Source organism: Lepidothrix coronata, unplaced genomic scaffold (genome assembly GCF_001604755.1).
Source record: "Lepidothrix coronata isolate B3197 unplaced genomic scaffold, Lepidothrix_coronata-1.0 Scaffold209, whole genome shotgun sequence".
In the NCBI taxonomy this organism is placed as follows: Eukaryota; Metazoa; Chordata; class Aves; order Passeriformes; family Pipridae; genus Lepidothrix; species Lepidothrix coronata.
Genome location: NW_016690389.1, coordinates 222,080 through 246,653, shown reverse-complemented (window position 1 = coordinate 246,653; position 24,574 = coordinate 222,080). Strand labels below are relative to the sequence as shown.

General features: G+C 35.3%; 1 protein-coding gene across 3 annotated transcripts in view; it reads left to right on the top strand.

Annotated features, from left to right (window-relative positions):
- The window catches only part of DENND1B (DENN domain containing 1B), a 157,543-nt gene that overhangs the window by 92,509 nt on the left and 40,460 nt on the right, over nt 1–24,574 (top strand). For all 3 annotated transcript variants that reach the window (XM_017832934.1, XM_017832933.1, XM_017832936.1), the window contains 4 exons: nt 5,627–5,727; nt 11,339–11,384; nt 12,916–13,017; nt 20,846–20,971. In XM_017832934.1, coding sequence (XP_017688423.1) covers nt 5,627–5,727; nt 11,339–11,384; nt 12,916–13,017; nt 20,846–20,971 — 375 coding nt within the window. The remainder of the gene's footprint in view (nt 1–5,626; nt 5,728–11,338; nt 11,385–12,915; nt 13,018–20,845; nt 20,972–24,574) is intronic.

Sequence of the window (24,574 nt, the reverse complement as noted above, 5' to 3'; positions counted from 1 at the left end):
CTTCCCACTTTTACTACCTAGCAGTCTTCTCGAGAAATGGATGGGAAGGTAGGTCTCCACAAATGTTAAATACCTGTTATGGGTTTGGGACCTGATCTCATTCCCAATCAAACAGGATTTAGATGCAGTTGCCTCTCTAAAAAAGTTGATTGTCTTATAAGTTATAAAGAGGTAGAGGAGAGGCTTCGTTTCACCTGTATAACTGCTTCCCTTTTAGGAAGCAGAAAGTGTTTTCTCAATAATTCCCATGACCTGGGAGTATTAGGGTAACAGGAATAAGTTGGTCCAGGCTGATGGTAAATACTGGAGTTGTGGTAAAATGGTGACCCATCCCCTATGATATATTGCTATAGGTATTAATAAGTAGATGAGATAACTAAACAGAATCTTGGGCATCTTTCAACATATGTGTGGTCAAGGCAGTGGGAGGGAAGCAGTTCTTTGGCCCATTGGGACTGTGAGGGGGGAGGGAGAGAGCACACCAGTACCCATTTCTGGACATGGTGTTGACAGAGATTGACAGTGTTTGATGATTTTTCAGGAAATGGTTTTATCACAGTAGTTCTTTAGTTGCTTACAGTAGATTTTGAAAGGTTGTATGGAATCACAGGTTAATTTTACTTTAGCATTTGCTTAACTTCTGTTGCTGTTTTTGGCTTGCTGACAAGATTCTGCTAATCAGTTTCTGTCTTTCTAGTTTGTACATTGCAATGTGTGCAAATCTTACTACCTATGTTCTTCCTCTCTCTTTACCTTTGGTTATAGAAAAGGCTTTGAGGAAAATAATTTATATAGATAGAAAATAACTTCCAGGTAAGTTTTGTGCAGCATGTTTTCATGTTACTTATTGAAATGATGTGAATAATAGGTATCAAATAAGCATCATCTATAAGTCTGCAGAAAATCTTCCAGCTGAAGTAGTGTAGCTCTGGACATGTCACAGTGTTTTAACAGAAACTAAAATTAGAAAAAGAAAAAAAGAACAGAAAAAGGGACCAGTCCCTTTGAAATACAGAGTAGAAAGATTCATTGGTAGAAGTGAGCTTTGGGGTAACAGATACACACATTAGGATTACTGCATCCATGTGAAGGATGGGGAGGAGCTGCAGTCTTTATGTACCCAGGAGCAGGTAAAACTGCTTTGATCAAGTCTTGAACTAAAACTTCTCCTACTGTTCCCGTTCAGCACTGCATAGATTTTGAACAACAGCCTTCCCAAGTGGCTGCTTATTGCCATAAGATGGAAAGTAACTCATCATTGTCTAGAATTTGTGCATTATTTGTGTGTATTTATTGTCACTCAATAATGAATTTTGCTAACAAACTTTGTAATGAGGTCTCACACTATTTGGAGAGACTGTATAATCACCAGGCACATAGTTCCAGATTTTTTTTCCGGAGACAAAGATAAAGTTATGGTACCAGAATCACTGTAATACTCTGGAGAAAACACCAGATACTTTTCTTGCAGGATGAGTGTTGATTGTGGCTGCATTGTCTTATCAGAAGAGATCAGAAACAGACTGAAACTTTCAGTTGTACTCAGTAATGTTAGTAAATTCAGTACTGATAGAATGGGACAGAAAGCTTCTTTTCATGTCCAGTGCAAACACTGGTGATTTCAAAATAGATTTCTTTATTAATTAGAGGGTTGAATGTTGAAATTTTTTGTTAAAAGTTGCTCTTAACTAATTCAAGTCAGTTGACTCATGCCGTTTATGTAGTTTAAAGCCACATTATTTAAACCAATTTAAAAACCATAGTTAGATTTATTTTTGAAAACAAAAGTTTTTTAAACTAGGAAACATTATTTGAAATGGAGAAAACCAGTCTAAAATATTAAAATTGATGGAAGCAAAAATATAAAAGTTCTGTTCAATGTTGGCAAATGGGTTTCAGCCGACAAAAACTTTACTTAAAAACTGCCTGATTCCAGTAGGTCTTTTCCAGTGCAGTGAACTACAGGAGGATCAACATCATTTGTTTCCTTAAAACAGGTAATAAATTATCAGATTTGCAGAAACAAGGTTCTGCAGCACTCTTCTGCTATAGTTTAAGATTTTTTAGCAAACTGCAGAGCTGAGCAGTGACATAGTAGTGTGCATACATAAACATATAGCAAATTTTGTTGGACAGAAGCTTTTGCCTTTACATAAAACTTACCTGTAAAAAGAATCACAGTTCACAGGTGATGTTATCTCCAGTTGTCACTGGCAAGATAGATGGGGTAGTACACATTCCTGAAGGCAACTTCAAGATACTTTAGGATAATGTCTACCTCTCTATGAAAAGAGATTTTTCTGATTTGTGACATATATTTTCCTATAATTTTTTTTAAAAAGAAGGTGAAATTTAAGTCCTTTTGGAATAGATAACAATCAATTGACAGACTCCATACAGATGCCTTTGTCCCTAAATAGTGTAAGGATTTGTTTTCTGCAAAAGATATCCTCACTTGGTCAAGACTCTCATCAGACTCTCGTTTCTTCCACCTGGAAGTTTGTGCTGTGCACAACCTGCCTTACCACCTCCCCCTGCAGCCTTTGGCAGGGGGTCTGCTGGGCTCTGCCTGGCTCTGATAGCAAGCACAGGTGCCACTGGACACCCCCAGATCCAGTGTTGCATTTATAGACCTCTGAATTCTGATTGAAGTGATCGGGCTCTACCTGGTCTCTGAATATTCCTTAAAACATGCAGTATTATTCCAAGATTTACAGCAGCTACCATTGTATTCAGAGGAGTGGATGTGTCGATTAAAGAGATAGGTTATTTGAATAGGCTAATGCATTTGAGAAATGCAGTCACACTCGAAGCAGTAAAAAAAAGGTAAAAAAGGGATTTTTCCAGAAAGTGTGCAAATTTTAATATGAAATCCATAATTATCAGTATTTGCTTAAAGGCAAAATTTGCAGAATATTAAAATGTCACACAGTTTGAAGAGCAACAGAATCCCATAGCTGCTTGTATTACAGGCTGTATGCAACAGGAAACTGTAAAACATATTCATGGCATACTAAAATGTTTGGAAACCTACTGCAGCAGCATAGATGGAAATGTTGAAATAAGATGTTACATGAGGATGTTATTAAATAGAAAAGCAAGGAACAGTACAACAAAAGCTTGAGGTGCAAGTAATCAAATCTTTACCTTTCCTGCTAGAAATAAAAAACTGTAGTAGATTTTAAAAATTGCAAATTGTAAATAGATGCTAATGTGAGAGCCACACTAAAACACAGATTATAAAACAAGTTGATAAAACTTCAAATATTTTTAAGGAATTAAGCTCTTCCTCTGTTAAGTGAGAATTAAAATATAACACTGACATATGTGTAAGATAAGGACATTTCCTCATGCAAATAATATATCCATCTTAATTCATAATTTAAGAATGCCTATTAAGAGGAGGAGGAGACAACTGTATACACTGGGGATATCCTGTATAACTGTATGCTCAGCTGTGTTTCGGTCTGTGATTGAAATACATGAAATCCTAATTTTTATATAGGTAGTTATGGTTTTAAATTTCTGTAGTATGTACAATAGTATGTGAACATACAAATTAGTAATTCCATATGCATTTTGAATAAACGAGAAAAAAACATGATGCTGAGCTTGACTGTGCTACAGTAGTGTTAGATAAACTACAGAGAGAATATGGAAATAAACCTTGTAAATCCCACTGTGTTAAAGAGGGATAAGATACTAATTTGTTTCTTCCCCCAAATCAATCTTAGTAGGCACACAGTAATTATTAAAATAGCCATTATTAGAAATATAAAATGAGACTAATTGTGGAGGTTTAATATAAGGCTAAGAAAGGAGATGTTAATCTGAAACGAAGAGTTTAAATACAGAATTATGATATACTTGGCTTTCTGTAGTGTAGCTGTCAAGCTCGGGCAGTTTGCTGGTCAATAGTGACATTCTGTGTGTCAGTGAACAGAGTCTCCTGATACCTTAACCTGCAGTTCACACATTACTGAAGCTCCAACTGTCGAACATTCAAGTCCCTTGGTACTACTGCAGCTTCCAGACTCTCCTGACTGGCTCATGTTTCATTCTTTGGCAATTTGCCCTAATGATATCCCTCAGGAGCTTTCAGACCCTCTTCTTTTCCATATTTAATCGTGTTATATTAATCTGAGTGCTGAGCAAACTATGCTGCACAAATTGTAATTGTCTCTGATTTCTGCTGCACTGGTCTTATAATTACTTCTTTTTCATTTTTACTGTAAAAATACATGTACAAAATTGCAGTATCATTTTTATTTACAAGTCTAAATGTCCAAGACAGCCAGAGTGTGAAAGCTTTAACTGCTGATCTGTTCCACAAAGAGGTGGGGTTTTTTTGCCCCCGCTAAAATCCATAATGTTTTAGCACTTGCTGTATGGACAGGATTTACATTTTATTTTTAGCTCTTTGTTTTGTTACTGTGAAAGTACATGTCTAATAAACAGCGCTATTATCAAGTTAAACTCAGATAGTGATTTTGTCGTGATACAAAACATCAGGACAGCCTTGTCTTTTTCCATAAGCTTGGTGTCTTCTATATGGGGCATTCTCTTTTAAATTTTTTTTTTCTTTTCTTAATGAGGTTTGGAGTGTTTTATGTACTGGATATAGGCTTCCTTTTTTTTTTCAACAGTCTTGACATTTTCTCACTGTTGTAACTCTGTGCCTGAGCTACATATAATAAAATATTAAAGTATTAATATTCAGTTATAATAAAATAACTGAATTTGAAAGACTCCTCCCTCATAGGAAGGTGGGTTTCGGTAGATGAAATTTGAATTCTTTATGTATTGCAGATTATTTTGTTCACTTGAGGAATGAACTTGACCGTGTTTCTAATGAATTCCGTAGTTGGTTGTTGGTTTGTTTTGAGGGGAGGGTGGTGGTTGTGGTGGTTTTTTGTTTGTTTTAGAAAACCAAGGGATGTCCATTTTGAATGATAAGCAGATTGTTGCACCTCCTTTCTTGGTCAAAGAGTCCTTCGTTTTCCAGTGATGCTCATACCAGGCTTGGCATTTTCTGCTTTGGGAAGGGAGTTTTGGGAAATTGTAATAAAGTTGCTTTTCTGTCACAGGGAATATTAATTCCAGATTTTTTTTTTAAGGTAGTTTTTTAAGTTTGGAAATCAAGATAGTGACACAAATAGCTTTTGAGTTTAGTGCTATTCTGTAGTTTCATGCAGGTTCAGATAAATTCCAGTTGTTAAAAATAGAGGAAATGGAGACCAAAAAACTCTCTTGAGTCTTTCCCACTCATGGGAGGTGAGTGCAGCTAGGAGGCACTCCAGTCCTCTGTGTCCATGGCAGTACTCACATTTGACCATGACTGCATCAAGTAATTCATGATTGTTTCCCTTTTTTCAAGGAAACAGCTTAGCAGGGAGGGCTAACTTGACTTGTTAGCCTGACTTCTTGCAGGTGTTGTACTTGTATGCATACATCAGAGTTCTTTGTAGATGTGTTTCAGCAATAAAAAAAAATATTAAAAATTAAATAATAAGTGGTTTGGGGAAGTTAAGATTCTTGCATGTGTAAAACTTAATTTAAGATTTTGTATTTTCTTTTTATTCATGGTTTTTTGTTGCCAATTCTGTGTGTGTATTTTTATTTTTAGTTAACTGCTTGTGTTCATGCGTCAGCTGCATTGTTATATCCAATGTATTGGCAACATATTTACATCCCAGTGCTTCCTCCACATCTTCTGGACTACTGCTGGTAAGACAGCTAACCTGTTATCCCCATTTCTGAGATTCTGACCTGTCTTGTAAACCTAACTGATGAAAACACTAACTAATTATCTGACTGAATACACAGGACCCAGTTTATGAAAGCACTTAAGCCAATGCTTAAATGATGACTTCAACAGAGATTTTCCAGCATGCCTTGATGTGGTGTTTGAATTGGTACCATGAATTACAGTGCTGATTACTATTAATGCAGCATTTAGAATCACATTTGTAAAACTGTTCCTGTTTTGTTATTAGAGAATTCATTCAATAATTTAAATGTGTTAAAGTTTTCTTTCTTTATTTATTTTGAGATAAATGATACTTACAGAAGGATTCAGAAAAAAACCCGATCAGGTTTTTCAGAATCAAATGTTAGTAGGCATCAGTGTTCCCTTTTGGTCTATACAATACAGTGATATAGTATTTGTATTTTAGGCTCAGCCAGGCTCAGGATTCTAGCCACCTTCCCAAAAGAGCTTAAAACTCCTTTTGGTACTTCCAAAATTTTCAGTATAAGAATTCTGTTCTCTTGATTTCTGTTCTCATGACAGACTTTGTGGTTTTGGCAAGTTTTTAAGTTGAACAAATCACTTTTTGAGTCACTTCTGGCCCTTCAAGAGGGTGATGTTTCCACATGCCCATTTCACAATTGCAGGCTAAAAGATCTACTTTCTTTTATTCATAGTAGTGGCAGAGATACCAAATGAGAGTTTCCATTAAAGAATCTGCAACAGGAACCCCTGGAGATGTTCACTTTAACTAAACCCTACGAATCTGTTATGGAAAAAATGAACCATTTCAAGCTATTTTAGAGATTGGGAATTATTATTAGATATAAAAACTGAGACCAACTCAGATGCTTACCAACATAAGTCTGTTTTCTTCACAGAAATAAATTATACGTTTGTTGGGCTTTATGTTGTTGATTTTGGTTTGGTTTTGTCCCCCCTTGGATCTATAAATATGTTGCTGTTCTAGCTCCACCCTCTCTATTGAACTTTTGTTTTCAAACAAATTCTCTCTATGTTTCTTTAAGTCTCTTTGATAGTTTTCCCTCAAGTTTACAATATTTGCCCACTGTATATATTTTTCTGTGGTAGTTATTACACTTCATGTGTATATTATTTATTGTTTTAGAAATCTATTCTTCTTCCACTCCTCCCTTTACTTCCAACCTTTCATCTTTAATGATAGTTTTTTTTGAAGAAACTCTGTCCTAATTGTTTTTTCTTCCTGGCTTTGATAAAATGCACCAAGATGGGGTAGAGCTTGGATGTATTTGTTTAGTTTTCGTATTATTTCAGCTTACTGACAGAAGCTTTGTAATTTTTCAGTATCATCCATAAATGCTGTTCTCAGAACGTAGATCAACACCTTTATTCAAGCTGTACCCTGTAGAGTGCATCCTGAATACTAAAGATTTTTTTATTTCCCCTTCTAAGCACAGATAATGTTTCCAGAAATAATGTTAGATGCTGTACACAGCTCCTTGTGATGATGATAATAGTTGAGATTCTAGGTCATTGTGGCATGACCTGAGAATTTTTTTACTCATTAAAAAGAAGCATGGAGTTTCTTAAACTTGTAAAATTCATTTATATCCCTTTTTATTTTTCACAGTAGTACAATAGAGCAGAGAAAAAAAGTTTCCCTTTTTTAGAGTTGTTCAAATTGGAAACATAAAGTTCATGAAAGGAAATGCACAATTGATGAATTTACCACAGTAACTATAATTCAGACCTTTTAACTCAGATTTTTGTGCATTTACATTTCTCTTTCTGTTCGTGTCTGGTTTGAATGGTTCTTTTGTGAGATGGGTTGGAAAAGTGTAATAAAAACACATCAGTGACTTAGCTTTCCTCATGTTCTGGTGTATTAACAGTAAATAAATGTTCTCCTCATAGGTATATAATATATCAAGTTAAAAAACCTTGATGAATTCTTAAGGTCAAAGTTTATGATAGGCCAGACCTAATTTGCAGTCCAACAGGATCATGTCAATTTAAAATTAATAAAAGACTTTTGAAATAATTTTTTATTTACCATTTTTTAAGTCATTTTGATAAACAAAGTTCTTTTTATAAAGGTGCTTTCTTTCCTTTTAGCTCAACATGCATTTTCATACCTAGAAACTACATTGTCAGTGCTTCATTTGGACACTGTTGGGGTGTCTCCCATGAACTCATTTTCTTAGTGTTTTTCTGACATGGTACTCAAATATATGAAGTAGGTGAATATCAGTTTGATAATTTTACTCATTCCAAGGTAGTAAGGCTTTTTTTAAACACCAAAAAAATACATTTAAATCTACTAATTTAGATATAGACCCTGATTCTGTAACTTTTTTTGCATGTTAATCATCCAGCATATTTGGAAAAAATCCACTTTTTTTTGATGAGTTGGACTGTGTATTTTCAAAATTTCATAAAGATAAGGGATATAATTCTGTGGGGTTTAGAATATGATAAATTACATGAACTCCCTAACTGGTACATTTTGTGAGCATGAAAAAAGAAAAATATATCTTTGAGTGAAACAGCTCTATATTAAAAATTATTTAAATTCTTCCACTTGCCTTTTTAATCAAAAAATCTGTTAGGTTCCATCGTGCTGCCTGATTTACAGGCTGGATTTAGACCTAAAGTAACACGTTCCTGAAGTAGCCCAAACCCAGAGAGCAGAGCATCAGTATGGACTGCAACACCCTCGCGGTTGGCCAGGTTAGGAGTGCCTACGGGGTCCAGTGTGTGAACACACTATCTATTTATTTACTTCAGAATAGTTTTTTACCTCCATGTAACTTATCTCAGCCTTGAATTCCATTATGAGAACTCCAAAATGAGAACTGGAACAACCATCCAAAACAGGAGAGATAATAAATTTCTTTTTCTAAAAGATAGCAAAATATTAGGCTGTCAAAGTAATATTCATTGTAACTGTAGAGAAAAAAAAGCACAGCAGAGTTAATAAAAAAATTGAATTTTGTTATTTTTTATAAAGAATTGATTTCTAAGTTTAAGTAAAAAGAGACTGTTGCACTCAGCAGAGTGGGTGGCTAGCTTTCAAGAAAACTCTTACAAAAATTAAGTTTGAACATTGATATAGTAATTATATTTGAATAAAATTAATTTTCGTAAAGGGGAAAGCTAATTTCATCAAATTTCTGTGTAATTTCTTGGCAAACTAAATCACTGATATTAGAATGTATGACAGTTTTGTCTGTGGATGATAAAGCATCTGTTATACTGAAGCTCTGTTAAGAATATAATGCAATTAGAAAATTCAAGTTACAATTGCAATATGTCTTTATAAGATTTGGTCTCTTCTGAATTGGGATATACATACGCCTGTTTTCATGAGAATGGGACAATTATTTTCCAATTAACTTGCATGTTTTGCATAACATTGTAATTATTTTAGGCAATGATACTGGTAGATTAATGACATTTTTGGTAATAACATGCGTAAGTAAGAGAAAAACTATATAGCAGCTCCCAGTAGTATCATAGAAAGCACTTTCATGTACATATTAAAGTCCTCTGCTGTTAAGACTTCAGAATCCAGCAGTAATAAAATTTATTTTTGGCTGAAAATGATCAAATTGACTTTCCATACCTGCAGTTTTTATTTCATGAGTTTTCAAGATGTGCTTTGTACCTTTATTCTGTTAACTTCAAAATTGAAATGAGGTAGCTGTTGCTTTGTTCTATAGAAAGGAGCTACATGCTACCCTTTTTAATGACAGATTTATTAATGGAGCAAATCATCAGCAATTTTAAGTCAGTACAGGCCTGGTGAAGCTGCTAGAACAGTATTGGTGTACAAGAAAACAAGTGTTTACAAAATCCATACATGATATAGCACTTTTTTGCACTGTATTTTCTCTAGTTCACATTATTTGTAACACTGATATTCTGATATGAGCAACTTGAGGATCTGTTTTGCTCATATTCAGCAGCAGAATCCTCAGTTACATGTCAGTCATAGTAATTCTTATTGGCTTGGTTAAATAGTATAAAGCATTCTTAAAATTATAGAGTGTTTTAAAGCTGTTTAAATCCTCTCTGAATATAAATGTGTCTGCTCTGGAGTGACACTCATTTACAACTCCATGTAATTTGGATTTAGTTCACAAAGGCATAAGGATTAGCCTGGATGAAGTCATCAGGAGGTGCTAATATTTGTCAGTATTAGGCTAAGAAAAAGATGTGTAGGAGAACAGAGGTCTCTGTTTTGCTTTTTGGAAGCCCCATTGCAAAGAAACCTGTAGCAGTTTCAGCAAACCTATATTTTGATAGCATAAACATGATGAAATCTTGTTTGGGCCTCAGTCAGCCTGGGTTTTTGTTTTTTGGTTTTGTTTGGTTTGTTTGGTTTGGTGGTTTTGTTTTGGGTTTTTGAGGTTTTTTTGGTTGTTGCTTTTTTTTTTTTTGATTGCACTGATCCTTTCCGATGGGACATTGTTAATGAGAGCAATTGGCTAATCAATAGGGTGTACAGATTTTTCTAAAAAGGGCTGCAGTCGTAGGCAGGTGAGAATTGCTTCTTGGCTCCCAGAAGTGGAACCAAATGGATGAGACCACGTGAACTGATGCAGTGAAGCCTCTCCTCCATCCTCAGGAAGTCAGTTCCCAGTTGCTCAGATCTGGGATCAAATTAGTGCAATGAGAGAAATTACTATATGTGAGCTATCTGTGTAACTTAACTTACCTTCCATTTCTTTTTCAGAGTTTCTTTTTATTTAGGTTTTTTTCTCTGTGGTCTGTTAATGATTTGTTTCCTACTGAGTTCTTAAGCCATCCTATCTATTGCTCACTTGTCTGGAGTGAATATTGTTAGTAATCTCACAGTGCCCAAAAGTGTGATGATGATTGTTGGATGATTTTTTCCTTCACTGGATATATTCTTGGTTAGATGTTGACAGAACATATGCACTCGAGGAAGAAACAGAAGATTATAGAAGACAATGATAAATGAGCCTGACTAATTTAGTTTCTTGCTTGCATACTGCAGGAGGTCTTAATTCACAGGCTTTGTGTGGATATTTTTTTTGTTTGGGTAATACAGTTCTTTGTCTTACACAAATTTGAAAGGAGAAGTTCATGATATTGAGTTAAATAGGATATTAATACAGCTTCCAAACACCTGCCAGGAAGGGTTTCAGAACCACATTCAGAACCAAAACTGGTGTTAACAATGTTTGTGTTCCAGTGTGGTAATGTTAACTGGTACCATATTCTCCAGAGTCGTGTTTTAAAACCTATGTAGTTCTGGAGACAGGCCCCTTTGGGATCATCTGCTGGGTTACCTCTGCCATACAGGATGGCCAGTTATTGAAACTAGGTCTGGCAAGGCAGATGGCAAGCTGTAGGGTCTCCTTGCTCATGCATCATAGTTTGGAGCAGCGTCCTTTATTTTGTGCAGAGTAAAGTAAATTTTCCTTGTCTAGTAAATGTTTCAGTAGTAACTGTGTTCATCTAATACTGACTTAAAGAGTGGATGTTTACTAGTGACTTAAATGCCAAGATTTAAAATATCTTTTTTGCTCCACAAATATTGGTACTTAAAAGTTGACCTTTTCCACTCTTTTTCTTCAGTGCTCCGATGCCTTATCTAATTGGCGTCCACTTAAGCTTAATAGAGGTAAGTTCTCTATATGCTTCAGTGTACTGGTAAGCATGAGGTGTGTGTATCATAAATGATAATTTTGATGGAAAAGCTTCAGAAAAAGTCCTTCTATTTTAGCATACAGAATTACAAAATTCAAGCTTCAGATGTTTTTTACTAAGTAAAATATGTCTCTCTTTGAAATCTTACTTCTGAAGTGTTCTATGGAGACGTGTAAACTCTACATCATGATTTGTCTCTCTGTCTGTTAAAGCTCAGCAATAGCTATTTTCCTGCCTTTTTAGTGGTTCAACAACAGATTTGCCCAATAATGAGAAAACTTACCATTTATTTTGGGGTCGCCATAAGTCAGATTTCAGCATTAGTGTGATCTCCCAGATAATTTATGTTCCTGACCCTCTGAACATTTGAGTCAAACCTCCATCCCATGACATTTGTAACTATTAATTTAGAAATGAGTATTTTTTGCCAAAAAACAAGTGGTAGCCTTTTCAGATTTGAACGTAGAGCTCACCTGATTGGTAAGTAATAGCTGGATGATAAATAGTTTTGGCTTTTGCCATAACCATTTGATGACACCATTAAGCCTGCATGTGTCATCTGAATATCATGCAGAGTAGGTAATGGATTGGGGAACATTATTTGATTTACACTTCTGCTAAAGCAGTTTCTAAGCATCAATTCACATTTGCTAATCTGATGAGGTGGGTTCTCCCCAGGTCTGAGCCACCAGCACTTTTGTGTTCCCAAAAGAGGGCCTTCTATCATCTACACTTCTTAACTCTAGTCACAGCCTTCCATACTCTCACATCAGCATCTTCCATACACTCTCATCACCTGCATGCATTGATTGTAATATCTTGAATAGGATGTTTTTTTCTTATTCAATCAGAAAATAATGGAACAGAAAGACTAGCTCTGAAAAAGAAGTCACTCAATTCTTTCTGGAATTATTTCCTGGACTGCATTATTATGAATTATTGTAGGACCATATAGAAAAGAGTTCTATCCCTTTTTCCTGAAAGGAACAAATTGTTTAGTTCTTAGGTGGTAGCCAAGTATGCTGATGAAAGAGGGTTTCATTCATTTGTCTTTAATACTAGTAGACATCACATGCCTGGGACTTAGATAAATCTGCAAATAATTGCTTCATTTTTTTCTGGTTTTCATCTGATTATACAATTAACATCCTATCTGATTTTCACAAAGATGAGAGAATGAAATGTTGTCATAAGATATGTATAGTTCCAATATATTTAACTTGTTCTGTAAATCTTGGTTTTCAAGAATTCATTTTTTGAATATGTTTGTATTTCAGAGATTATTAATATAACCTTAATGTTTGAAGAATAGGAAAGGTTTTTAAAAGCTACTCTGAATGCTGCATCTATTTCACAAATCCTACTTCTGAAGTTCCAACTGTTGTTTTTGCCATTATTGCCCTTTGTAAAATCATCATTTGTAATCTAGTACATTGTAATAAAATGTATTTCAGGAGCATGCCACAGTAAATTGCTTTTCCACTATTTTTTTTTCTTCTTAACAGAGAGTAAAAAGTAGATCACTGGAGGATGTGGTTTTGCTAAATGTTGACACAAACACTCTAGAAACCCCTTTTAATGACCTGAACAACCTACCTGGTGAAGTGGTGAGTCTTAGATATTTCATTCTTTGTTTCTTATATAGGCACTTGAATTACTAGTAATTATTTTTGCCTCATTTTGCTAACTGCTATAAAAAGAATAAGGGGGTGAAAAGCACCAAGTGTAGACCCCTACATTTGAGATTTTTACCTTTTTGACAGTTGCAGAGATGTTGAATGGAACATAATATTCCTTATTGTAGAAGTAGGATCATAATTATAAAGCCGGCTGCATTCATTAGGCATGGCTGCTTTAAACGCAAGAGCCTCTTCATCTCATCTTAATCATTATATTACAAAGTAGGCATTTCTGTCTGCCTAGTGGCATGTCTTGCAAAAGAACGAGAGAGTTTTTGAAGGCAAAAAGAAGAAGGGGGCCAATTATCGGCTTCTGCTTCTCTGCCACCTGCCAGCGCTTTCCTTTTAATTAATGATCTGATGGCACTGGTCAATATAATAAGAAATGCTTGTACAGTTGGGGTCAGAAAATTCAGGCTTTGATCTTCTTCAACTTTCTGAAACATTTATTTGTTTTCTCTAAATTATTTCAGTTTTATTTTAATCTCTTCTATCCTGCTGAGGGCTGCGTGAATGAAAACCTATACTGTTTGTCATTTGCTTTGGCAGAGCAAAGACTGCTTACTTAGAATTCTATTTGTAAATTAAACTGCAAACCCAGTTTGTCATAAAAGACATCTGATCCTTTTGAAATGACGAAAGCTGTCTTTTGTCTGTAAAGGATGATAAATTAAGTGCCAGTTCTTTCTGGACTTTGATCTTGCAGAGGGTGCCCCCCCTGCTTTTTTTTTTTTTTTTATTGCCTATAGGGGAACATACTCTGTATATCACTTTAAATAGCCACAAAATTCACTTATCTTGCTTTTCCCAATAGAGCTCTAAAAGAATATAATTGTGAAACCACCGTTTTCATTATTTAGTCATAGATGCTCCAGCTATCACAAATAGTTGCCAAGATAAAGAATTTTATATCAAAATGTGAAATCAGAGAGTTAAATTTTCTGAAATTTTAAATCATAAAAAAACCCCATGTTCTAATCAGAATAAGGTGCTACAGTGACACACCGTGTCTTTTGTTATTGTTGGTAATTTGTATATATTTGGTACAGTAGAAATCAAACTCTTGATGATTATATTCATAACAGTTTCTTTTGGTTTTAAGGATGTTAAAATCTAGACTTTTTATAGATCATTGCAACAGTCTTTCTTTGGACTTGGAGACTATAAAAATTGTTGTGATGTGTTGTGATTTACATTAGTGTATGGAAAAGTATATAAGTGCACACCCCTATATACAATAATTTTTACTGTACTCTATTGTTCAAGAGTATTACAAGTTAAGAAAAAGAGTCATTTTCTGGTGTGTCAGTAACTTTAACTGACCTTGCATTCAGTGAGTAAGGTTGAGGCTATAAGGCCATAAAGGTCCATACCTCTTCCCAAATAATAGCTAGATATGGAATTGAGAATTTGGCATCATATTCCATGAAATACTGGAGTTGTAGCTGGAGGTCCTTCAAAAAGTCAAAATATATATTTGTGCAACGAGAGGCACTGCTCATGTATTTTACAGGTGCATATCAAAATGATCTCTAAATAAGTAGGCCAGCATGAAGAAAATAGGGATACAGATGTTCATACTTCTAGAAGTGTATTCTCTCCCAGAATATATGCATATTATTATTATAAATATTAATGTAGATTATACAAGTCTACAGACTATAGAGTAAACTCAAGATACTTTGTTCCATATCTAATATAAAACAAAACAGAACAGCTATGTTTTGAGGATTTTATATTGAAGCTTTTAATTTGAATAATCCCATCTCTTACTCCACTTCAATCTGTAAAGCACTTTAATTAAAACAATTTAATGGAATCGATATAGAATTATAGTTGGAAAACCTGGAAACAAAAAGCATAGACAAAAGACACCAGTCTGTGTTTGGCTCTTAAGATTACAAAATGCTTGTCTTTATTCTGCATTCATGAGGGGCAGTGCAGCTGCTAACATCTTGGGTAAAAAGTGTAAGACACAGGAGTGTAGAGTCAAATTGGTAAGTTAGACTTAAAACATTAAAGCTAATGTCAAAGATATATATGTGAAGCATTTTAAGTTATATAGACAAACCTCATAAGCGTACATACAAAAGTAGTGAAACTTTTGGTGAAAAAGACATAATGAATACCTCTGAAGAACGTTAAATAGAATGAAGAACTGAAAATGTGATAGAAGCTGTAGTCTTACTATCCCTTTCAAAAATCGATTCCAGGTTGCTTAACAGCCTAACAAAAGAAATGCAGTATTTTCAGAGTTTTCTAGAACTGTTTCTTGTGTTCAAAGGAAACAAAGTAATTATTTTCTGATCAATAAGCCTGATGATGTCCTCACAGCATAGCTATTTAATAGTTTAACCATCTATAAGTAATATGTCTACTAAAATGCTCTGGTTGTGAATTTTTTCATGATAAATTTAAGATTGAAAGAAACATTATTATATGGCATTGTCTAATAAGCTATATAATAAATTAACTGAGATTTAAAGGCATTTTTAAATCATTCACTTAAGCATTTAAATTATAGTTACAGGCTAGATGACTTTCTATGCATGTGAACTCTATTATTCTGTCAGACTGACCAGTGGTCTTGACTGTGCAAAGGTCAGTGGTCACAGTTGTCCTGAATTACCAGTCCTTTTTTCATGAGGACCCTCTGCTGCGTTGCATGCTGTAATCTTCTTAATGGCTTCATTCCAATATTCACACATAATATTTTAGATTTATTGACTGTTAGAAATACTACCATGCCAGTAGCAGTTCCGCTACTCCTAAGGTATTTAAAATTGGAAGAATAAATCAGGGCAAGACTTTCAGGAATCCTTTGTTTTCTTAGAGGGGCGAAAACCCCTCTTTTTCCTCTCGTCTGACAAGAACGCTTGTTTTTAAGTTTCATCATTTCGCTGTGAATTTGTCTATTATTTTTTAATTTAAAAAAAATGAAAATAAGTAGCTACTTCTGTGGGAATAAATTTCCTAATACAAGAATGCTGAGATCACCCCTTCAATAATTTGTTGGCAAAAGAACATTTGTTGCGATAGACTGAAATTTATAAACTTTGGGCTTGATCCTGCAATACCTGCTTGCAGTTAACTCTGACAAAAAGACTATTCCTTTGCTCAAATTTGAACACTTTCCAAAACAGCTTGGAGGATTGACAGCATTAGTTTTAGCAGCCAAGTCTTACTGTCTTAGAATCATAGACTGAGCAGAACTTTTTTAAATATCATCTTCAGAAAACAATAGACTTTATAGGTTTTTAGCTGCTTCTGTGGTTGTTAAATGTTGTTAACTGTAAAAGCTACAGAGCTGTTGAAAGATGCACAGTCTTTGTGGTGCGTGGTGCCTACACACTGTGATACAATACAGAATCTAAACTGGGGTTTAGAGTTTTAAGTTTGAGATTCCTAAAGTTAGAGGATTTTAACACCATAAATTGGGCATATGAACATTACTGTTCTAAGAGTAGCATTTGAGAAATAGGCTGTATTTCATGTAGCAAACTGGTTACTTTATAAAGCAATTAATGGGAGTGCAAATTATTTCTGAAAATATGATGATTAATGGTATTATAAAGAAATTAGGGTCACTGTATAATAGTGCAACTAAAAAGATTTTTGGAAAAATGTAAATAGCATAATTTATGGTGTTACTTCCATCAGAAAATAGCCAAAAATATTACTAATATATTTTAGAATCTCAGAGGAGTCAACAGTGTTTGCAGTGTTATGAGGCAACTGTTTATTGTGAACAAATTGTTAGAGCTGCAATTTTGTTCAGCCTTGATATAGCCTTAGAAGCTAGAATGTGAAATTGAAAAGTACAACTAGTATTGAAAACATTTGCATTTAAGTGGTTGTTTTCATCTAAATAAATGTGTGATTAAATGCTGGAGGGCTCTCTGAAACGCCTAAATCCTGTGTGTGTAGATAGTATCAAATATGTAGAAGCCCTTTCATTAGCAATACTGATTTAGATAATACAGATTCTAGTTTGTTTTAAGATTTCTGTTTTGTTCTTCTTCTCTGCCATCTTCTCTCACTTTCTTGCTGTTGAGAGTGGGCTGACTTTTATAGTGGTGTCAATCTCATGGGAAACATCAAAAAATAGTTTAAAACATAACAACTGTTGCTGACACCAGAGAAGTACCTGGATGTGGTTTTTTTTCAGAGACCTGGTGGTCTTTGGGAACCCTAGTGCATGGTTCTGTATTTCTCAGGCAACAAACATTTTTAATACTTCTGTATGTGCTTAAATTTATATGTGTGCTGAAGTTTTTGCAGGAACAAAGATTTTGATTAATAGTTATGTGATATTATTAACCTTTTAATTTTATGTAATTCTTCTACTCATGTGGTTATTGAAGAGGTATTAGTCATAGTTTCTTTCTTTCTGAGATAGTTCTATTTTAGGAATCTTAGAAAGGACATATGGTGACCATTTAAATAAATGATGCTTTTTGTTTTAATGACCAACACAAGATGTTTCTACATTTTAGATACACTTAATTACATATCAATCTCATTACTTTCTGTATCTCTGAAAAGCTATTCTGTTGATTTAAACCTTCCTGAAACTCAGATTGCTCTTCATTGGCAGTGTTCAGTAGTCCAGTGAAGTCACCTTCCGATGAGAAGCTGTTGCTAGGAGAAGATAAAACCAGTTTGCTTCTATTGTAAATTAATAATACTTTTTCTGAAGCGGATCTCTAGTGTCTTCCAGAAATAAATTTTAACAGCATTCTAACCCCTGTGGTTTGTTTGTTTGCAGTTCTTTATTTTTAAACTTTGTAAAAGGCTATTTCTGCTTAAGACGTGCAAAGAAGGGGAGAAAAAAGTTTGGCATTCTTAATCATAGAGAGATAAATGGATTAAAATATATATGAGGAAAAGATTTTGATACAGATACTGCTTGCTGTTTTTTTGGCTTTGTGCCAGAATTTTGTCTTTTTTTTTTTTTTTTTTTTAAATTTTAAGTGCTGTTAATGATGTCACCAAAAGGGGTCTCACAATTCTTTGGTTTGAGGTGCGTGGATCTAAGCAATCACAGTCCTGCTGTGCACCAAGTCCTCCAAGTAGTTCAGAGCACCCAGTCTCTTATCTATACCTGCTATATTTACTGTAATAACTCCTTTGTCATTCTGTCTTTGATTAAATGGAACTGGGAGAATTTGACATTAACCTGCCCAAATGCACAGCTCGGCTGATGGGTGGGATGAGCACTGAGGAAGCACTGTCTCTCTGCTTGTGTGTTGCTGACCTCAGCCTGAAGGAAACCAAGGCAGGTCCCAGGGGCACTTCAAGCATGCTGCAGCCAGGGTTCCAGTCAGAGCAACTGGGAAATCAGGGTTGTGGCTCACATTATCTCTGCAGGCTTTTTCTTAAGAGCACTGTGCTCCTGGTTTTTCTGCAGAGTGATCTCATGGAGCTCTTCTTGCCTTTAAGCATTGCCTCCTGAGAGAAGCAGGTATCGGAGGAGCTTTCTTTGAACTCCAGCATAGCCTTTCTGGGGCTTGAACTCCCTCCAGAACAGCAACACAAAAGTGTGCATCTGCCTGGAGAACCCACCTCCAAGCTGCCAGCCTATTGGGATGTTCTTAATATTGCTAAATAATACCATACCAGTACGGCAGAGAAGCGGGAGATTTGTTCTTTCTATTGTTCTTTTTAACATGTTTTTGCCTAAAGCATCCTATTAATCGAACTGAAGGTAGGATGCATAGGGCTTGCCAGAACTGAGAAAATTAGACAATACCATTTTCCTTCACATTCTCCACTTTGTCATGTAATGCCTCTACTCTTCATCATCTTTACCTACTTTCTTCTTTTACCCTCTCTTATCATCTGCCATAATTTCCCTAAACTCACAGGGTATGATTTAGAAGAATGTAGATTTAAAAGAATGTAGAGAATTTTCTACCTTTTCCCTCCTTTATATTTAGAAGATGCGTTGCTTGTCATAAGAGACAAAATTTTAACGTTGACAGTTCTTTTTTTGACCTCGTTACTGCTTTTATTTTAGTCAAACTAAGCTAACATCAATGGGCAGATTTTCCTTTACCCAGGATATATGCATTTATTTTCCCCAGAGCTAAATAAACCTTATTTTTAATAACTATAGAATAATCATACAGTACAGAACCAAAAAGAAAATACTCACAAAACCAAGATGTGCATTTATTTCTTCAACCTTGAACTTCTTAACTGGTTTTTGTACTCAGACTTGTACTTTTTTTTTTTTCCTTTTGAGTTGTAAGGAAAAAAACGTAAATGAGCCTTGGTGTATGCTTTCCATGGGCTAAACGAATCAGGCTCTAAACTTTTATCTAGATCTGTGGAGCTTGGATATAAATTGAAAAGATCACAGCTATGGGGAAAAGACCTATACTGTAAAGGCCTTTCTGCATAGATTATGAACATCGTAACTCAATAATTTTTTTTTCAAAACTATAGTTATAATTGGACCCAATGGGGGACTCTCCCTTTGATCAGATCACAGTAACTGTGACTTTACACTAGAAAATGTCACTACTGTGAAGGTTTATCACCTGTAGAGCTGGTCTTTTCTCTGATGCCATGTTCAGTTCTCATTAGCATTATTCAAAGTTTAGTTGTTAATTAGGTTGACACTTCAATTACAATCATCATCTACAAGAGCAGTCAGGACTGCTTGCATAAAGAAACAAAAAGATACTCATTCTTTCGTATATTTCCAAAAGAATGAAAGCTGTTTTGGTGATAAGTTTGTATTTATAATGTTCTGTTTAAAGAGTAACTCTGAAGGTTACTTTGTTTAGGGACTTATATAATGCTCTGTTGGGTATATTGTAATACAAACTTATATAGAAACATGTATTCTACATAATTGGAGTTGACTTAGATCACCAGGTGTCCCTCATGATGGAAATTAGGAGAGTATAGACTACATGTGGGTGTAATTCTACATATCTTTCAGGAATACTGCAATAATTCCAGAATTATGTGATTTTCCTCCAAAGTGTGTCCAAGTAAGGATGATCTAAATTAAAATGTCCCTCTAATTCTGTATAATCAGTGGTTGTCATTTGCCAATTAAAAAAAGACAGACCTTAAAAAAAAGGTGAACCACTATAATAAAAATGTTGGGGTTTTTTTTCCTTTTAAAGTAAATGCACCTTCTAATTATTGTTCTTATTTTTTTTTCTTTTCACGTGTTTTGTATTTGAGGACAATTCTAAAGGCATCATAGCACTGAATTTACACAAAATTTTCTCAACTGTTTGACAGGGGTAGCAGGTACTCCCATGGTGCATGAGAAATGATGTAAGATAGTAATTTGACTTAAGAGATATGCCCTGAAACTGAGTAGTATGGGAACATTAAGGGTCCTTAAAAATAAACCTTCATAGCATAAATAGAACATATCCAACTGTCTTCATTCAAACAAGTAAGTACATGTTTTGATGAAAAAAAATCTGTAGAAAAGTGGCTCACATGAATTTTACTGTAAAATAATTAAGCTTATTTATGTCAAGAGGCCTTGGAAAAAAAGAAAAAGAGAGCATAAACCAATTTACATTAGCACTCTACCGTCATCCCCTGCTTTCATTTCAATTAACAGACCAGCAGGTGCTCTTTGCAGTTAAAAAGATAAGCTATCAAGGAGGAGGATGAATTTTTGGCTGACCTGTAGACACCATGGTTTGCCTGCTGATTGGGTTCATACCTCGCTGTACCAATTTCTGAGGTGTTAATTTAACTGTTCCACTCTGTCGTGCAGGTCTCGGCCTTGAAAAATAAACTGAAAAAGCAGTCCACAGCTACGGGCGATGGAGTAGCCAAGGCCTTTCTTCGGGCACAGGCAGCACTGTTTGGATCCTACAGAGATGCACTAAGATACAGACCAGTAAGATGGCTTCATTATTACTTTTTCTCCTTAATTTGTAAGAGCGTGGTCTCATTCTTTGCGAGGAAAATATGAAATGTTTTATCCCAGTCTGAAACAGCCTGTTTTGAATCTTACTCTATGCTAAGGGTACATTGACACTACCATCTCCTGACAGTGAGTTGTATTGAAGAATAAATAGTCATCCAAAGTCAGCTATTTTCTAATTTGTATCAGTTTTATAACTTATTTCGTATAAAACGAGATTGTATTCATGAAACTGCTTACACACAGCTCACCTGTGGTGAAGAACTGAAGAGGCTGTGCCTTTCAAACTCTATCATTTTTCACTGTACCAGTCCAGAGACTTTGCTGTGTTTGAGGCCAGAATCTTATTTCCTAGTAAACACCAGATATGAGTCAAACATGCATTTCTCATATTATAGATTTGTCTTGATTACTCTTAGAAGTTAGGAGAAATGAAAACTTATTTCATCCCATCAGAACTTTTTTCCGATGTTTTGCTGTTACTCAGTCAATTAATGTGTTGTGGACTTTCATCATTTCTGGTTTATGAGGGTGGCACATATTGAACCTTTTGGAGATAAAATAATTTACCAGAAAAAAAACTTAGAGATTCATTTCGTCTATCACTCCAGATTGTTTTCCTATGATACTTGCAAACTGCTGATAGTAGTTCCATTTGATAAAATGCACTGAGATGACATTGGCTAAATTGGATTCCGTGGATACAATGTTTGTTTATCTGATGAATTCAGGTAAATATGGAGATTTGATAGAAGAAAATTATCTCCACTTGAGAAGTCAAGTTTGTAAAGCTGGTGGATGTTTGTTTGGGGGTAAGGAGCACGATGCATTCTGTTGTTGGGTAAGGAACTATGTGGTTTTCCTTGATGGAAAAGGTCTCCAGATGAGCCTTTTACTGGAGGGAACATTAAAATACAGTATGGCACAGTCCTCCTTCTACCCAAGCGGTTCTCTTACAGGTGGTCTTTTTTGCCAAGAGCATTTTGCACACGAGGTGTCTGTGCCACTGATGGATGGCCTTTGTTACTGAGATGTAAAGTAACCTGTTCAGAAGTGAAGTGTGTTCAAGGGTTTAGTTCAGGTGTTTGTGTTTGGCAGTTTTCATATGATATGGAAAGCCAGTCTGCATAGCATATTGAAGTGGCTGCACCTGTTCTAAAAAATTGCTGGATTTCAACACTTTCCCTACTTGTTTCAGTAGAATAAATAATTTCAACAAATCAGATAGTGTGGCATTATGTGGCCTTGCTTCAAGGAGGGGTTTTCTGATTTGTTCTCTAGTCTAAAGGTGAGGACACTAGTCCGTGTTGGCTCACAGCAGCCTGCAGTAAGAGCTGTTAAGTCAAAAAATGTCTTAATCTACATTCGATACATGTGAACAGAATGATGTCAGCCTGGTTGATGTCCTTAGCTCTGTTCTGACCAGGAATAAGCTTCAGTCAGTCCTTTGTTTTGGTAACTTTTGAACTGAATGTGCAAGTTCTTTAGCATCTCGGTTTGTATCTCTGTTGAAATGAGCTCTCCTTTAGCTGATTTCCATTTTATTTCAGCTTAGCAGTTGGCATATCTGAGATATCTACATTTGTGCTGCATTGGAAGTACTGCACTATGCCTCATTTGACTGGCAGACATTTGTCAAAGTGACCTTTGAAGTCTTTCTGCATTGTTTTCTTTTGCAGATTTATCTTTTTTTGGCTCCACTGATTGCATGTAAGAGAAGATATTTATGAAACCATTGTGGCCTGATTATTTTTTTTTAAAGACAAGTTATTTCAGAGTATCTTAGCAGGCAGAAGTCTGCTGGCAAATACTAGCTTATCCTGGATTGATATCAACTTGTCCAAAGACAAAGCGTATTTAAAAACAAATAAGAAAAGTGTCGTTTATATTGTGCCGTGTTCTCATTATCTTAACTAATTTAGGATTTCACGGAATTTTTATTCTGAAAGAAAATTTGAATTAGTAGATTTGGATTAGTAGAAACTAAGAGGAGTTTTCTCGTGATTGTTCAGCTCATTCCACATTTGCCTTTTGCATTGTGGATTGGGAAGCTCAAAAATCAAATCACATCTGACTGTATTAGGACTATTTCAGGAGTCTCAAAACTCAAGTAGTATTCTTGGAGAAAATTTGTAGGGACAATACTTAAAATGAAAATATTTTCTATATAGATTTGAAATCCTTTCTCTATAAATAAGCTTGTATTTTCAAAATCAAGAACTGAGAGGTTTTGGGGGTAGCATTTTGAGGATTGCAAACATCCTGATGGAGAATAAAATAGTGTATTTGGATAGTTATCGATCGCTGGAAAGGTGAAAAATATGTTCAAGTGAACTGTTTTCCTTGCAACTGTGTCCTGTATGATTTTTAACTCGAAACATGAAACAACTGTCATTAATATTCACTTTGAGTAAAGAACAGCTTTAATAGTGTCTGTACTCATCCAACACTTCTCTTCGCTCCCAACGCTGTTCATCACACTGAACACTCATTCTGTGCAACTGTTTGTTTTCAGCACAGGACAGATTCTCCTCGGTGTAGCAATATGTCTTGAACAAACGTCTAGCAATTATTGAAAAAAATGATTGGTGAAAGGGAAAATGGGAATCTTCAGGGGTCTTGGAAGGAGTTCATGGGACTCTAAAAGACCATATGGAAAATCTGACTACTCTAATACAGACAGGAAATATGACATGTAATAGATAAAGGTGATAATATTTTTTGTGTGTATTAAATGATAATAAAAAACTTAATCCAGTAAAAGTTTCCAAGAAAAGTAGAAATTGTTGTTTCTTCTGATTTAATCATGATACTAAATTAATCTGTCAAACTGATATAACTGCCAAGAGTGTTTATTTAATATGTACACTTTACATTAGCAAATATTGCATAATAGGAGTGGATCTGCAGGGCAAAGCAGCCCAGCTAGTGGGCTATAGTGTGCACAGTGTGCATTTCTGGCTCTGTTGTGGTTCTCATTTTAGTCTGGTGTTGAATGCTGAATACCTGTGACTAGCTGGAGCTCTGCTTTAGTTTAATCCAGGAGGAATCCACTGCATGCATGGTAGATGGGGATGATTGAAAAAATTGCTTCAGTGTCATTATGATCAAAAAATAATCCAGAAAAAAAAGTATTGTCAGCGGAATGGTAAATTATAATGGTTTTGTTTTATATGGTCTCATTCACATAGAGAACTGCAATCAATTTGGAGACCTTGGGTGAAATGCTCTGACAGGGGAATGTGCATGACCTGTTTGGGGGCGGATTTCCAGCAGTGGCAATGAGGCCATTGGAACTGTTTTGCCATAAGGAGCCCTGGAATACAGAAAGGCAAGCGGTCAGTGTGTTGTTATTCTCACCCAGCCAGCAGCTACCGTGGGAGCCACTGTGCAACATCAGTGATCACAAACAGTTTTGATCACCAGTCTAACCCTGCTGAGGCATTGCAGTGAGCAGTGTTGTGGGATAAATCCTTTTTACATCATGTAAATTCATGTACAAATCCAAATTGTGTTTGCTTTGGATGCTTACGGCTTGGTCTTGAACCTTTTGTTGCTCCTAGTTTCTTTAGGTAG